This window comes from Lycium ferocissimum, chromosome 12 (assembly GCF_029784015.1).
Source record: "Lycium ferocissimum isolate CSIRO_LF1 chromosome 12, AGI_CSIRO_Lferr_CH_V1, whole genome shotgun sequence".
Taxonomy (NCBI): domain Eukaryota; kingdom Viridiplantae; phylum Streptophyta; class Magnoliopsida; order Solanales; family Solanaceae; genus Lycium; species Lycium ferocissimum.
Window position 1 is genome coordinate 22,579,393 of NC_081353.1, and position 16,503 is coordinate 22,595,895.

General features: G+C 39.2%; 1 protein-coding gene across 1 annotated transcript; it reads left to right on the forward strand.

Annotated features, from left to right (window-relative positions):
* The first annotated feature begins 590 nt into the window (after positions 1-590).
* Positions 591-3,021, forward strand: LOC132039118 (uncharacterized). Its single transcript, XM_059429660.1, has 5 exons — positions 591-803; positions 915-1,088; positions 1,158-1,249; positions 1,471-1,738; positions 2,536-3,021. Exons 1-5 carry the CDS (start codon positions 591-593, stop codon positions 3,019-3,021), a joined length of 1,233 nt encoding a protein of 410 aa, XP_059285643.1.
* Positions 3,022-16,503: the final 13,482 nt, after the last annotated feature.

Sequence of the window (16,503 nt, forward strand, 5' to 3'; positions counted from 1 at the left end):
TTCAGTATTTCAGACTACATATTTTCATTTTAGAAGCTCTTGTACATGTTAAGACCAGGTTTTGGGGTTATAATTGTTTAAGTGTATTAGAAGCTCTTGGGGTTATATACATACATATATATATATATATATATATATATATATATATATATATATATATATATATATATATATATATATATATATATATCATGCAAGACCGTTTAGTATAAATTCGACATTTATTTTCCCATATTTTTTTAAAAATGAATGTGATTGAGGGGATGGTTCATCCACCATAGGGGATAGTGTGGGTGCCATCATGACTCTCAAAATGGGTTGTGACAACAAGATACAATAATAAGCACAAATATGACATGTAACATAATAAGCAATCAATGCTAGGCAAGAAAGACTTAATCTTTAGCCCTTTTCCTACTTTTAAACGAGTATTTAGGAGTGATGAGAACACATAATCACAATAAGGTAGGTAATAAGCATATAAGAAATAAATAAGGGGCCTAATATCCAATCACAAACACAAATCAATCTATGCTATCAGCTAATGCCCAAAGCATGGCATTCAAATCGGACTATACAATAACAAATCTATGCAATCAGCTGCTGTGGCTCCCCGTATTAATGAGGTTCCAGTGCTTGATTTTGCTCCTAGACCTGCTGTTGGTTTGATTATGACTCATGAGGAGAAGTATTTATTTGAGAGTTTTACCAAAATGAAGCCTCCTAGTTTTTATGGTACCCTTGAGAAGGATGAGTATGAGTTCATCATTGATTGTCATGAGAGGCTTCAGAAGTTGGGTGTGGTAGAGTAGCATGGAGTTGACTATGTTGCTTTCCAGTTGTGTGGTGATGCAAAGTTTTGGTTTAGATCTTATATTTATTGCCGACTATCTGGGTTGCTTCCTTTGTCTTAGACTCGATTGTATCAGATATTTCTGGAGAAGTGTGTTCCTCAGACATTGAGGGACAAGAGGAGGGATGAGTTCACCTCATTAGAACATAGAGGGTTATTGATCACGAAGTATGAGTCTAGGTTTCATGCCTTGGCTCGATATGCAGTGCAGTTACTCCACACTGTGCCAGAAAGAGTGAACTAACTCGTCAAGGGTTTGACACTTTCATCAAATTTGGCGACTTTACAACTAATAGCTTCTTAGGATTTATTCCAAAATGTGGTAGATCATGCCACAGAGGTTGAGTCACCAAGGATTCAGGCTCATAGTAGGGGTGACGAGAAGAGGATTCACAGGTTTAGAAGCCTCAGGAGTTCTTATTCTAGGGGTGGGGGCCATTTTGGCAAGAGCCATCAGTATCATTCTTGCCGCCCATTCAGTCGGTACTTCAAGTTTCAGTAGGTGGCCCTTATGGGTTTAGGGAGATTAGTTCCGGGCAAACTTCTCGAGGTTTTCACCCTTGACACTTAGACCATTGAGGGTACTCTGGTTCTTCTGTATCAATGACACAACCCAGGACAGAAAAGACTTGCTATGAGTGTGGTGACAGAGGGTATTTCCCAAGAGAGTGTCCTAGACCTAGACAGGAAGGGGCTCAGGAGGGGTCTCAATTTCAGGAACCCAGGCTTCAGAACTATCGGTTAGTAGAGGTGGATTTTTCGGTAGAGGTTCTTCACAACCTAGCAGAGGCGGCTATCAACCTGAGAGAGGTGGTTATTAGCCCAGCAGAGGCATCTTTCAGTCAGCTAGGGGTGGAATTCATTCTGGCTATGGTGGCCGTGAAGGTACATAGTCTGAGGGTGGATGGGTTCATTCCTATGCTTTTTTTTTGTAGGCTAGAGGAGGAGGCTTCTGAAATGATTATCATAGGTACCATTTAGTTTGTCATTGGGCAGCTTCAATGTTATTTGATCTCGGCACTACTTTCTCATATGTTTCTACATATTTCTCTACGGTCTTGCATATGATTTGTGATCTACTTGATGTTCCTATTCGTGTTTCTACTCCTGTCAAAGATTATGTGGTAGTAGATTGAGGCTATCGGTCATGTGTGGTTACATTCATTGGTTACGATACTTGGGTAGATTTTGTAATCCTCGGTATGGTGGATTTTGATATTATATTAGGCATTAATTAGTCATCTTCTTATCACGCGATTCTAAACTATCATGCCAAGACAACCACGTTGGTCAGGTCAAGCATCCCTAGGCAAGAGTGGAACGGTACTCCTAGCTCTGCTGCCAATAAGATTATATCATACCTTCGGGTGAGGAAGTTGGTGGATAAAGAGTGTTTGTCTTACTTGGCTCATATCTGGGATACTAGTGTCTTCCCTAGAGTCGATACTGGGAGTTAGTGAATTTTCAGAGGTTTTCACCACAGATTTGTTTGGTATGCCATCTGATTGAGATATTTATTTTTGCATTTATTTAGAGCAAGGCACTTAGCCTATTTTTATCCTGCCCTATCATATGGAATCGATAGAGTTGAGGGAGTTAAAGGAGCAGTTGCAAGATCTGTTGAGCAAGAGATTCATTAGGCCTAATATTTCCCTTGGGGTACTTCCGTGTTATTTGTGAAGAATAAAGATGGTACCATGCGGATGTGTATCGACTATCGACGGTTGAACAAGGTTATAATCTGGAACAAGTATATGACACCCCGTATAGATAATTGGTTTGATCATCTTCAAGCTGTGTTGGTCTTCTCTATGATCGATTTGAGATCGGGTTATCACCAGCGGAAGATTAGAGCGGAGGATATTCTGAAGACAGCTTTCAGGACCCGCTACGATCACTATGAGTTCTTGGTCATGTCTTTGGGTCTTACTAATTCCCCCGTAGCTTTCACGGATTCGATAAATGGGATTTTCAAGAGCTATTTGGATTCCATTATGATTGTCTTAATCGATGACATTTTAGTCTATTCTCTTAGCAAGGAGTATCATGAGAAGCATTTGAAGATAGTACTTGGTTTGTTGAAAGAGAAGAAGTTGTATACTATATTTTCAAAGTGCGAGTTTTGGCTTAGGTCAGTGACATTCTTGGGGAATGTAGTCTCGAAGTAGGGCATCAAGGTGGATCCCAAGAAGATTGAGGAAATCTGAGTTTGGGCTAGGCCTACTTCAGTAACAGAGATTCAGAGTTTTGTGGGCTTACCTGAGTTACTATCGTCATTTCTTGAAGGGGTTCTCATCTATTGCTTCCCATTTGACTCGGTTGACTCAGAGGAATGCAATTTTTTAGTGGTCCGATGAGTGTGAGGAGATATTTCAAAAGCTAAAGGATTTATTGACTGTAACGACCCGTTTGGTCGTTACGGTAATTCCCAAAAGTTTGCGGCCTTGACTCTTTAAACGTATTTGATTCGGTATGTGCTCTTGGTAAATCCCTGACTTAATCGGACCCGTCGTCTGAATTTTGTGTAAAATATCAGAATTGGGCCACTGGGTCTAGTTAAGCCGCTTTAGCGACTGGGGCGACCGCCTTAGCAGTTACACCATAGCGGCAGATTGCTCTGCCTTAGCGGAGGTATGTGAAACTTATGAACTGCCCCAGCGGCATTGATACCGCAGAAGCGGTGACACTTAACGGTTTCATGGCCGTTGTAGCGGTTTACGTGCAGTTTTGACCCTATTTAGAATCCTATCTCGGGATTTGACCTCATTTCTCCTAAACCCTAAAGTTCAGCCACCTCTAGGCCCTTTGTGGAGATAAAACTCAAATATTCTTGGAAAAGGTAACCCTCTTAGCTTTCCAAATCCAATTTCCCTTGCCATTGGTGAGTTGTTCTTGAGATTCACCAGCTAGAAAGCTAATAAAAAGTGGAAATCTTTAAATATATAAATTTAGGTGGATAAAAGGGATTGCCCATGCTTAGTTTATGAACATCTTTGGATAAATCTCTCATACTTAGTCTAGAAGGACTAACTAACCTAAGTTGCTAATGATTCCTCTACTTTGTAAATGGGTTTGAACCTTAATTCTTGAAATTGGGATTTCTAAAGAAAGGGTTTACAATTGGTGATTTAATGAGCTAGAAACTCTAAGTTTCATTATCATGGCTTGTAGGGAAAAAGGATCACTTAGCCATAAATACTTAGGACAATCTAGTTGAGAATTTAGTTCAAACCCTTTCATGCAAAATCCGAAACTTGTATAACTCTCCCTAAGCATTAATTCTTGCTTTTGGGTCGCATGACATTCCAAGGGCCTCCATTGTGGATTATGGTTTGAAGTGCGAAGTCAAGGATCAATGGGATGTTGATGGCACCCGCTCGGCCTTGAGGTAGGTTACGGCTTTCCTTTCAGTAGACTCCGATTAGAGTTTCATACATGCGCGATAAATGGAACGGAGAATGCATGCTTAAGTCTTCAGACTCGTTGTTGGGATGGGCTTATTAGATGGATATTATTGTGAAAGTATTTATGGGGTGGTTAGTGGTGTTCCTAGTGTGACAGTTCGCATTTTCACGGGCAGGGTTAGTGCTCGGAAAAGCTAATTCGAAATCGTTAGTGCCCTTTCGGACATTATTTTAAAAGAGTTGCCACCAAATTTTTAGGAAATTAGGAAAATCAATTTCGAAGGATTTATTCATATACAGTGAAAAAGCCTTCGTAATTCAAAGTTCTAGGTAAGGGTTCTGTTGATCCCATAGGAAAGGTTTTAGGCACCCTAGTATTAAGGATCCATACTATATGGTTGACCTTTGAATTCCAATGTGTGAGTATTTGCATGAACTATTTTGGTGTTTAATTTCCCGTAAAAGTCTGTCATTATGCATATCATTTTTTGTAAATAAAAGAATTGAATGTATTCCCTTTACATATAGGGCATTTAGGTTCGGATTTATAATATCCGGATAAAATTAGTTCCTTTCATATATAAGGATAGTGTTAGTTTTTTGTAAAGATAAAAAGGGTCCATTTAAAGTATGGGATAAATAATTCTATTCATGCTTGACTCACACATGGTCCTGGTTAATCCGTTTAAATGTCCTTATCTAAAACTTTATGTTTACAAATGGTTTATATGGGTTTAATTTATAAGAGGTTTGTTTACATAACCAAATTAACTTTTGGTCCTGGAATTTATCTTAAAGCCCGATTGTTTACAAAAATAAGACTAACGTTTTGTACATGGGTTTAGCACAAATTATGTTCTTTTTTCTGAAAAATATTGGTTAAGGTCTATTGGGTTTTTGGCCCAAAATCTCATTTCTTCCTTTAACAATTGGGCTCAGCCTAGAACATGTTTTCTCTAATCTTTTTCTGAAAAAATTTGGTTAAGTTGGGCCTTAAAAATGTAATTTTAGGTTGGGCCTTAGCCCTCAAAATTCCTCAATCTTTTGTCTGAATCTAGTCCAGAAAATATTTGCGTTTTGGTACACTAATACACTACATATCCATGAATTTAAAGTCATTTTCCAACTGGTTTTTTGGTCCAAAGTAAGAGCCTGTTTCTGGCATTTAAAAACTACATTTACGCACAGCTTTGAAATTTTTTCTGCCTGGACATAAAAAGAGGTTTTGGAAAACTGAATTTAGAACTAGAAAAACGTTCTTGTGGTTTAAAGAAAAATGTCAAGCTTGGTTTTCTTCACTTAGGAAAATGATAACAATTTTTCAGTAGATAGACTAATTCTTTTCATTCTTTTCACTGGTTTACTAAGCCATTTTTATTCTTTCAGAAAATGTTAATATTAAACCGGGCTTTGAAAATCACGTTGGGGGCCTTAAGGTCGAACTAAACGGCATATTTACCATTTACCTAAGATGCCTAGTCCAAACCATAAATGATTCAAATAATAGTGTGAGTTTGTTTTACAACATAGAAGTACAACACTTTAATCAATAGAGAAACTGGCATGCTAAAATTTAAAGGAGGAGGGATAGACTAGGGGTGTACCAAACCCCTAGTTAACTATTTTTACTCATGGTTGGGCCTTCACGTCATTCTCACCCATGACTGGGCCTTCAATAATATTATCTTCCCTTTTCTCTTCTTAGACTTAACAGTTTTTTGACAAAAAAGAAAAGCGGAACCAAGTTAGTCGTTATTTTACTAAACCTATCACTTGTATAGTTGTACACATATATATACATGTATATCAAAATTGATTACAAGTGCACAATTAAAGGACTTGATTGTATACTATTGGCCTTCTCGCCCATGTAACTCATACCATACAAAGGGACAAGGTTGTCACCACTCTTATTCCTGATGCTGCATAAGTTCCAAGGGTTTCACGAACCCCAGGTATGGCTGGACATCAGGGATGGCTAAGACCTGTCCCCCAAACCACCTCAAACTCCGCATACTAGTGTTGCCATAGTATACAATCAGAGCCTCAAAGTTTTGCACAAGCATCACCATGTAGGGAAGTAGTTTAAATACTAAAAGTAAACTCAACGTCATGACAAGGAGACTGAGGCAGATATTGCAATGCAATCATACATAGAAACAACATAACAGCTTCAAAATACTTAGTCAATAGGTGATACAAACAAACCATCATATTTTACTCATATATGATAATGCATGTGTAGGAATTGGAGAATTAGGATGGAAACATAAGATGGTAATGTTGTGCGATTTGTGTATTCGGGCTTGTGGCCTGTAGATTTTTTAGGATGTTTGAATTAAGTGCCTTAAGTATCGGTGGTTTCTATGTGACTTGGAAGAAATGGTTGGTTTATGTTTTTCTATGATTTTAGTGAGAATTTCTTTAAATTGTGCCTAGATTGTGCTATGCTATTGTAGTGGATCTATTTGACATTGCGCGAATAAAGTGTTTGAACGATTGTGAATTAGTTCTAGACTGAGGAGTAGCAAATGTCTGGGTAGTAGCAGGCGAGTTTATTTGTATTATGTTAATAGGCTAATAAAGCATTAACGGTAATAATGTGTGGGCATTTGATTGTTCTATTGTGTTGGCTTGATGCCACGTGTTGTTAGTAGATATCAGAATCTGTTTTCCATTTTGATGATGATATTATTGGCGTACCCACTGTTGGTACTTGTGACTTTGATATATTGTTGGCGTATCCATTGTTGGTACTTGTGATTCGGATATATTGTTGGCGTTCCCATTGTTGGTACTTGTGATATTAAGGATGATTATTCATGTTAATATATGCATTGTACACACTCTTATTCATCATGATGCACTGTTGAGATACTGATGATACTTGATGAAATATTATGATGAGCTTGGCTCTCTTTTTTCTTGAGTGACGTGAGAGTTTGATATTCGATGTTTGTCCCAGAATCATGGATTGAGGGATACTTGATGAAAACTCTTTTTACTTGAGTGACATGAGAGTCCGATATCGGATGTTCATTCCAGAATCATGGATTAAGTGAGTGCATGGACTCTGCGGGTCCTCCAGGGTGGTGCCGGTGAGAAACCCCCTTGGGCAAAGATTCGGGACTGGTGGCACTTAGACTTCACAAGTCACCTTGGGTTGTGCTATTGAGGTGTCGATATTTCCGTCCGGAGTACATGTGTCCACAGCATTTGCATCGCATTGCATTGTATTCATACATCTTGCATTGCATTGCATCATGACTTGTATTGAGATAACTTGGTGTTCTGCTTGTGATGTTGGTCTCGGATTGGACATATGGAGACTTGGTACGATTGGGTTTAGATGCTCTACTTAGGCAATGACGTGTGCTTGTTTCCGAATATGGTCGCCTTATATTGGTTGATTTATCTCGTAGACCGTCCATAAGATCAGTTATATGTTTGGCTTCTAAAGGATGTAGACTAAAAGATACTAAATGATGAGTCGACTTCTAGACTAAAAATGAATGGTATAATGATATATGATTCTTGTGATATTGTTGTGGAATTGACTTGTGGTTATTAGAGGAAAGGTAATGATTTGGGGGTCTTGGTGTTATATTGCGCGGTATATAGATGCGTGACTTGATTTAGTTACTTATCATGTTTATTTGTGAATTATTTTACTATATGTGTTTCTAACCATTGTCGGCCTATGATACTTACTCAGTATGTATTGATTGTACTGATTCTACTCTGGCTACACCCTTTTTGGGTGTAGAGTGTTTCAGGTGATTGATTGAGAAAAGTCCGAAAGATGCGTAGTGCCAATCTTAAAGGCCTTCTTACACTTCATTCCGGGATTAGAGGTTGGGTCTTAGAGTTATGTTGTAATCTAGATCACTTAGTCGCTCTTGTACTAGTTTAGACCAGGTTGTGGGAAGTTGGAAGAGTCTGTAATTATCTAACTGTTGTAATCGTTTTCAACCATGAGTTATTAAATAAATTGATTTCCGCTGTTATTCTTATATATCTAATGGATTCAACCAATTGTCTCTATTGAATTGTGTGTTATGTAATTGAGGGTCGCCTTATGAGAAGGGAAAGGTAGGTGCCCGCGCGATCCTAAATTGGGTCGTGATATGTTGGTATCCGAGACTAGGTTACCGGTCTCATGAGTACAGGAGCAATGTCTAGTAGAGTCTCGTAGAATGGCATGTAGACGTCTGTGCCCATCCACGGGAGGCTATGGGGCATCTAGGAAACTTTCTTTCCTTTCTATCAAATCGTGTTATTTCGGTCAAATTGGTATCTCGGTGAGTCCAATTGGTATCTGGACGATTCCAATTGGTATCTACGCACGAAATCATGTCGTATTTCGGGATCAGATCTAGTTGTGCTGGAAGTGGTTGAGTTAGATTTCAGTTGCAACAGAAATTCGGGCATGGGGTGACGCTACTACTTAGACTTGCACCCCAGCGGTTAGTCCACCGTTGTGGTGTTTCCGCTACAGGGGTAGACCACCGCTGAAGCGGTAAATCTATTTTATTTCTTAACCATTACTGCGGCTCCCCCGCCAAAGCGGTACTGCAGGATTTAGCGACCTGAACCTTCCCCTGTTTTCAGCTAACTTTTCCCTATTTGCTTCATTCAACAGACTAGATAAAAACAACAGCAAACCCAAACCATCAGTGAAATAAAAACAAGCCCGACAAGGGCAAGGATCACTCAAGTCATTACTACCAACATAATTATCATTACCAGACAAGAAACCAAATAGTCCAACTACTAACATAAAATATCAAAATATTAGCCCAAACAAGGCTAGCCAAAAAACAAAAGACATCATCCAAACAGAAAGAAGCAAACAAACCAAACAAAACAAAAAAATTGTCTAAACAGCAAAGCCCAACATGGGTAACCATAACACCATCAAAGGAAAGGGGAAGGAGAGTCTCCAATCATCCATCTTGCTCATGGCGTCATCATCGTCAGAGCTACCAACTACCTCCACCTGTCCCACTGTACCACCCACCTCTCGAGGCATCTCCAGGAAAGAATACCTGTCAGAATCATCCTCATCTCCTATGAGAATCGGCACATCGGGATGCATGTTGCCCCACGCTGCCTTAACTCCTCTCTAAGAATTTATGTACACCCTATCCCGGGATCTGTTCGTGGCAACCTCAGCATTAACTCCTCCCGAAGTTTCCTGTGGTCTGTGGCCAAAGTAGTGTGGACTGTCTGCAAGGAAGAAAGTGACTCACCGATGGTCTTTTGGGTCTCGAAGTAACCCTTCATCCCATCCCTAGTGCCAAAAGACTGCAGCATTCCTCGATGAACTAGAACCCTCAGAGAACATAGGCAATTTCTGAAACATACCCACCATCTCGTCAAAGCACGCGTCTATGTGCTCAAATGGCCCTTGAAGGCGAGAAACCCCAGCCTCAATCTCCTGACCGCCCTCATCACCGACCTCATTATTAGCCCCGGTCCTACTACCTCCCTCTCGAGCATCACTGACCTTCCTTTTCTTCCTGCTCTCTGCGACAACCGCAGTACCCCAACCCTTTACCAGAAGTGGATGAAATAGATTATAACTGGGAACCCACTCATCCGTCGCATTCTCTCTTGGCGCCTTAAACCTCTTGCAAAGCGAGTGATCAATGATGGAAACATTAAGCTGGCACCCCGTCCTTCAAAAACTCCTTCCACTCAGCAACCACCTGAGCACCTACATTAACCAGAATCTCAGCAAGGACATAAGCAATAACCAAAACTAAGGGAAGGTCACATCCCGGACATTCTTCGACGGCCACGGGAAATAATATTCAACCACCTTTTCGTCTCAGCACTAATGTACTCACTGGAAATCACAACCTTACAATCAGCCCAAATTGCATGCTTCATCTCACTCTCATGAACTACCACTGAAGCCAACCACTTCGAATCTTGCTCCGCCGCCTTAGCAGCAAAGGGCGCCTCTGGATGGTTTTCAAGTTTGTATACCCTATTGATTGCTTTTGGCCCCACTATCACTCTAGTACCTCCAAACGACAATCTCTGGGTTGGGAGAATACCAGTCCATCGTAGGTAGCACGGCGTAAAATTCCCTCACCCAAGTTTCATTGCAAAGCTCGGGATCCCTAACCAAGCGGCTCAATTTGATTCGCTTTAATCGGGAAAGAAAATTCGTAGCCCGTTTGTCCACATTGGTCATGTCGAAGCCCCGCTCTAATAGTAAGGACATGGGCAGTTGCTACAAGTATATTTGTTTCCTCTCGGTAGTTGGACATTTCTCATGCGCGGGAATCTTCTCTCCGCCTTGAACTTGTTGATCCTCTTCTTGATTCTGTGACATCTGACCTGGAAAAGAATTAGAATGTGTCAAACTCATGTCTTATTGATCTCGTATCATTCTAGAAGAGAACAGCTTGAAGATCCGATTAAAATCCCTCCCCGTCACTAAATCTATTAGCTGCGTAAAACTTCAGGCGTCGCTACAGTGGTCTGCACACCGCTACAGCGATGCTGCCGTAATGATCCACAGAATGCCACATCGGTCATATTAAAATATTCTTGTTGACCGCTAAATCGATAGACCGAGAGCGACAGTGGCACCGCTGCAGCAGTCAGCAAACCGCTGAAGCGGTATCGTCGTCACCAAAAACCCACGAAATTTTTTTAGTTTCTCAACACCAAAATTCGATTCAAATACTGTTTTTCAACACAGATCGAGTAGGGAACTAGTATCCATGAAGTCCAATTCTATTGAAGGACTATTCTAACAACAAACCAACCAGAATTTCGAGAAAATTTGAAAATCTTCTTCAAGGAATTTCTTTTACTACGTTCAAGTTTTTTGGCCTAAATCAGTGCTATAACCACGCTACGTTAAATGGGGAGTTTATTCTAATGATTAAAGGGTTCCAATTCCTCTTAAATCTCGTTCTAGTAGTTCATCAAACAAAACCCAAAAATCCCAACTTTGGAGTCAAAAATTTCGAATCATGTATGCATTATTTCAAAAAAAAAATTGAGTTTACTATATATCTACAAGTGGGGGATTTTGATTTATTACCTTTGTTTGGAGAATCAAGTGAGTTGATAGAAAGTTGAGTCTGCCATCTTGTAACATCCCGTAAATCCGTATAGAGTGTAAAAGTATTGTATGAGTCCTTTGGAACCTTATTTGTTGGGTTACGTGCATGACTTTAGGTTAAAAACCCAAGAGGAGATGGTCAAAATGAAAATTCATTGCAGTTTCACGAAAAAAAGGTTTGACGGTCATCCTTTGTACCGTCGATCTGTCCGACGCTCCGTCCTTTGCACCGCAGAAAGTAAGGAAGAGAAAGATGCTCACTGGAAATTTCATGACTTTGATGGAGCAGATCGACGCTCCGTCGATCTGTTCGACACTCCGTCATTTGTCTTAGTAGAATTGACCTAGCACAAAGACCATTCGACGAAGCAGATGGACGCTCCGTCGATCTGTTCGACGCTCCATCGTTTGTACCGTCAATCGTGCCTGATTAGCTGAAATTATGTAAGTTGCAAAATTTTAGTGTTCTTCCATTCTTTTCACTCTCAAAAACCCTAAGGATGAAAATATCTCTCTAGGGCGCTAACACTAAGGTAAGAACATCTTAATCATTGATTATCAATCGTACCATAAAATCCATGATTCTTAACATGATTCTTCTGACTAAAACTTAGGGTTTGGAACTTAATTATTCCTAAAGTGATTCAAGCTAGGGTTTGGGTGTTATTCACTAGAAAAGTGAGTTGTTAAACTTTGTTTAACATACTAAGGTATGGCTCTCTTTTAAAAACCTCATCATGGATATATGTTTTCTTCTTAAAGGTTCTTTATCATGCAAAAAGTTTAACTTCTCATGCAAAACCCTGATTCATGCCTTTGCTTGTGGTTGGTGTGCGTGAGGGGACAAGCCCACATTAAACCTTGATTGTATTATCCTCTATATACGTATATGAAATCATAATCGTTTTCCTCTATAAGAGATGATCAGTGATGATGGTCAATTATTGGTATTGATGATTTTACAAAGAAACTAAGACAAAGGAATCTTATTTAAAGAAGTGGAAACATTTTCTAGATTATCTATGAAATTATGGATTTTCGTAATGCAATAATGAACTTTAATTCTATTTGATAGTGTGACTAATTTGAGACAAATTGTGAATCGGCTTCCATGCTATGACCTTTGTTGTTATTTTTGGCCTAGCTACTCAGGAGGAAGGGTAGCCACTATGGATCTTAGTGTGATAATGCCTAGCCATTCGGGAGGAAGAGTGGCCACTTTCGGGTTCGCTACCAGGGGTGTGATTATGCCTAGCTATTTGGGATGAAGGATTGCCACCGTTGAATTTCATATTCTGGTATGGTGCGCTGTGACAAGGGAACCTCTTCGGTCACCCCTTCGATATGCTTGATTCTTGGGCCTGTATTGGCATGTGTAATATTCTGATTTTCTCGTGGAATAGTTGTTGTTGAGTATGATCAATTGAAAGGCATATTTGAAGTTGTGCCTTGACTAGAGGCCTTATAATCGGTTTTGATAATTCTTATTGAGATACACAAACTGAATAACTGTTCTTACATTGCTTTCACATGATTTTCAGGACTGATTTCTTTATGTATTATTGTACTTTATTTTCATATTGTTGATTGTCCCCGCGGCACTCACTGAGTATGAAGTACTCAGGCATGCCATTGTTGTTTTTAATGGTATGTTAGGTAGCGGAGAAGAGTAGGTTCTTGATACTCCAGGCATTTAGGAAGGACTTGTTGTTGCTGCTAATTTGGTGAGCCCACACATTCATTCGTGGGACACCCTATTTATTTATTTATTTATTCCTTATATTAGTTTTATGGGCTGCGTCCAAATGAGTCAGACTATTATTCCTTTATCTTAGAAGCTCCCTATTATACATTTGTGGGTAATTGTTGAGTTATTGATTAACTCTTGGGCACGTTGTTACGTTCGACTAAGTATTTGATTGATAAAGACTTCCGCTGATTTAATTCTTATATTCATGATATGTTTGCATTTATTTTATTAAACTGTTGGAGGCGAATGTTGAACCTGGCGGGTTCAAGTGTTATTATTGCATCATTTAGGTTCTTCTGATGTTGTTCATGACGTCGGATGCCGGTCACGTCTAGGGTGGGTTTTGGGGCATGAAAAGCGTGGTATCAGAGCCTAGGTTTAAATACGTCCTAGGATAATTGCCGGTGTCTGTGGAGCTATATCTAGTGGGATTTTCCTTGTGCAGCCTGATCACCTGCATGACCGAGAAACTCCCAGGACATTTATAGGTATTTCCAATTCTTCTTGATTCTAGATTGTATTGTAGAGCTTCAAGTCCTTTTATGATCGTTCTAATTCGCTCGTTAATTTGTGCCTTACGAAAATAGCTCTGACGCGATCTAAAAATGGTAACTGAGCATAAGCCGCGAGAGATAACCAAAATCTTAGGGGCGCGAATGCTGTTAACGAAAATAATGCTAGAAATCAAGCAGCACCCCCAGCACTGCCTAGTCATGTTGTTCCTGTTGCGGGTGTACCTGAGTCTGGTACTATGCAAAAGACTATTCAAATGTTGATTTCTTTGGTTACGGCTCAGCAGCTGCGTGGAGGTGTGAGACCTCATGATGGAGGCAGACTTAAGCAATTCCTAGACTTAAAGTCACCAGAGTTCTTTGGGTCACGCGAGGTGGATGATCCCCAACTCTTTTTAGAAGAGACTTTCAAGGCATTGAGGGCAATGGATGCCCAGAACTCCGAAGCTGTGAGGCTCACTTCGTATCAGTTGAAGGATATTGCTTACGTATGTTTTGAGATGTGGGAATCTGAGAGGGGTGACGCTGCTTTAGCTCCGACGTGGGCTCAATTTAAAGAGGCGTTCATGGAAAGGTTCTTGTCTAATGAGGAAAGATTTGCTATGGCTACGAAGTTTGAAAAGCTAGAGCAGGGTAACAAGTTGGTTCGTGAGTATAGTTTGGAGTTCACCTGTCTATCAAAGTATGCTTTATACATGATTCCGACTGAAAAGCATAAGTTGACCAGTTTTGTGAAAGGCTTGGTACCACGTATCAAGTCTGCATGTGCTGTTGTTGCTATGTCTCCTATTTGCACTTTCTCATCTTTGGTTGGGTTTGCTGAACAACAATAGAGTTGGAAAAATCAAGAGAGGGTTGATCGAGATCAGAACAAGAAGGCCCGATCGGCAGTGGTTTCAGTGGTAATAATTATAGTAAACGCTTATTCCCATACTAGTATGCCTTCTGACAAGGCCAGTAATAATAATTAATAATAATAATAATAATAATAATAATAATAATAATAATAATAATAATAATAATAATAATAATAATAATAATAATAATAATAATAATAATAATAATAATAATAATAATAATAATAATAATAATAATAATAATAATAATAATAATAATAATAATAATAATAATAATAATAATAATAATAATAATAATAATAATAATAATAATAATAATAATAATAATAATAATAATAATAATAATAATAATAATAATAATAATAATAATAATAATAATAATAATAGTAGTAAGTGAATAACGAAAAGAATGATTCATCACATGAAAGATTAGGAGGCACATTAAGAGGGAATCCAGATATGGCTCGTGAGATTATCTAACCAAAAGATAATCGCCGAATGAAATCCACCTCGTACTAACAATAAAGGCAAAGAAAAGGAAGTTTTTAATACTTTTGGTGGAGGGACAACTCGACTTTATGGGCTGACTTGTAGGGAGACAGCTGAGGCTTCTGACGCTGTGGTTACAGGTGTCCTTAATAGCTGTTCTCATGATGCTTACTCATTGATTGATCCAGGTTCAAATTTATCATATGTGACCTCTTATTTTGCTCTTGATATGGGTATGAAACCCGAACCTTTGCTGGAACCCTTTGCTGTTGATACGCCTTCAGGTGTTCATATTATTGCTTTTAGAGTGTATAGAAATTGTGTTGTTGTGATTAAAGGTCGTAAGACCGTGGCTGATTTGTATGAACTTGAGGTGGTGGATTTTGATGTAATTATGGGGATGGACCGGTTGTCCACGTGTTATGCTAATGTGTATTGTCACCATAAGTTAGTTCGCTTCGCCTTTCCCGAGGAGCCTGTTATTTTGTGGGAGGGTGAAATTGCTAAGCCAAAGGGTAGATTTATTTCCTATCTGAAGGCACATAAGATGATTACTAAGGGGTGTATTTTCCATTTGGTTGCTGTTAATAATACAAAAGCCGTAGTACCCGAATTTGCATACGTTCCTGTCAGCGATGATTATCCCAAAGTATTTCCGAAGATTTTCTGGTATTCCTCCTGATAGAGTTATTGATTTTGGGATTGATGTTATCCCCGACATCCAACCTATTTCTATTCCACCTTATCGTATGGCTCCAGCGGAGCTAAGGGAATTAAATAATCAATTGAAGAACTTGTTGGATAAGGGTTTCATCCGACCAAGTTCCTACTCCCTGGGGGTACCCCAATCTTATTTGTTAGGAAGAAGACTGGTTCCCTTAGGATGTGTGTTGATTACCGTCAACTTAATAAAGTGACCATTAAGAATAAATATCCTTTTCCTAGAATAGATGATCTATTTGACCAACTTCAGGGTGCTAAGTACTTTTCAAAGATTGACCTAAGGTTGGGGTATCACCAATTGAAGATAAAGGAGAAGGATATCCCGAAAACCACTTTTCGTACTCGTTATGGGCATTTTGAGTTTCTAGTCATATCCTTTGGGTTGACTAATGTGCCTGCTGCATTCATGGATTTGATGAATCATGTGTTTAAGCCTTATCTGGATCGCTTCATTATTGTGTTTATTGATGACATTTTGGTGCACTCTAAGAATCGTGAGGATCATGCTAATCATTTAAGGATAACTTTGACAACACTTGAGGAGAACGAGCTTTATGCAAAATTCTCTAAGTGTGAATTCTGGCTTGTTTTTGTGGCTTTCTTGGGTCATGTGGTGACCGGTGATGGCATTAAAGTAGACCATCAGAAAATTTCAGCGGTGAAGGATTGTCCTAGACCCACTAGTGCGACTGAAATTCGTAGTTTCTTGGGTTTGGTAAATTATTACTGAAAGTTTATGGAAGGCTTTTCATCAATAGCCTCTCCATTGATTAAATTGACATAGAAGACTACTAAGTTTCAGTGGTCTGAAGCTTGTGAAAAGAGTTT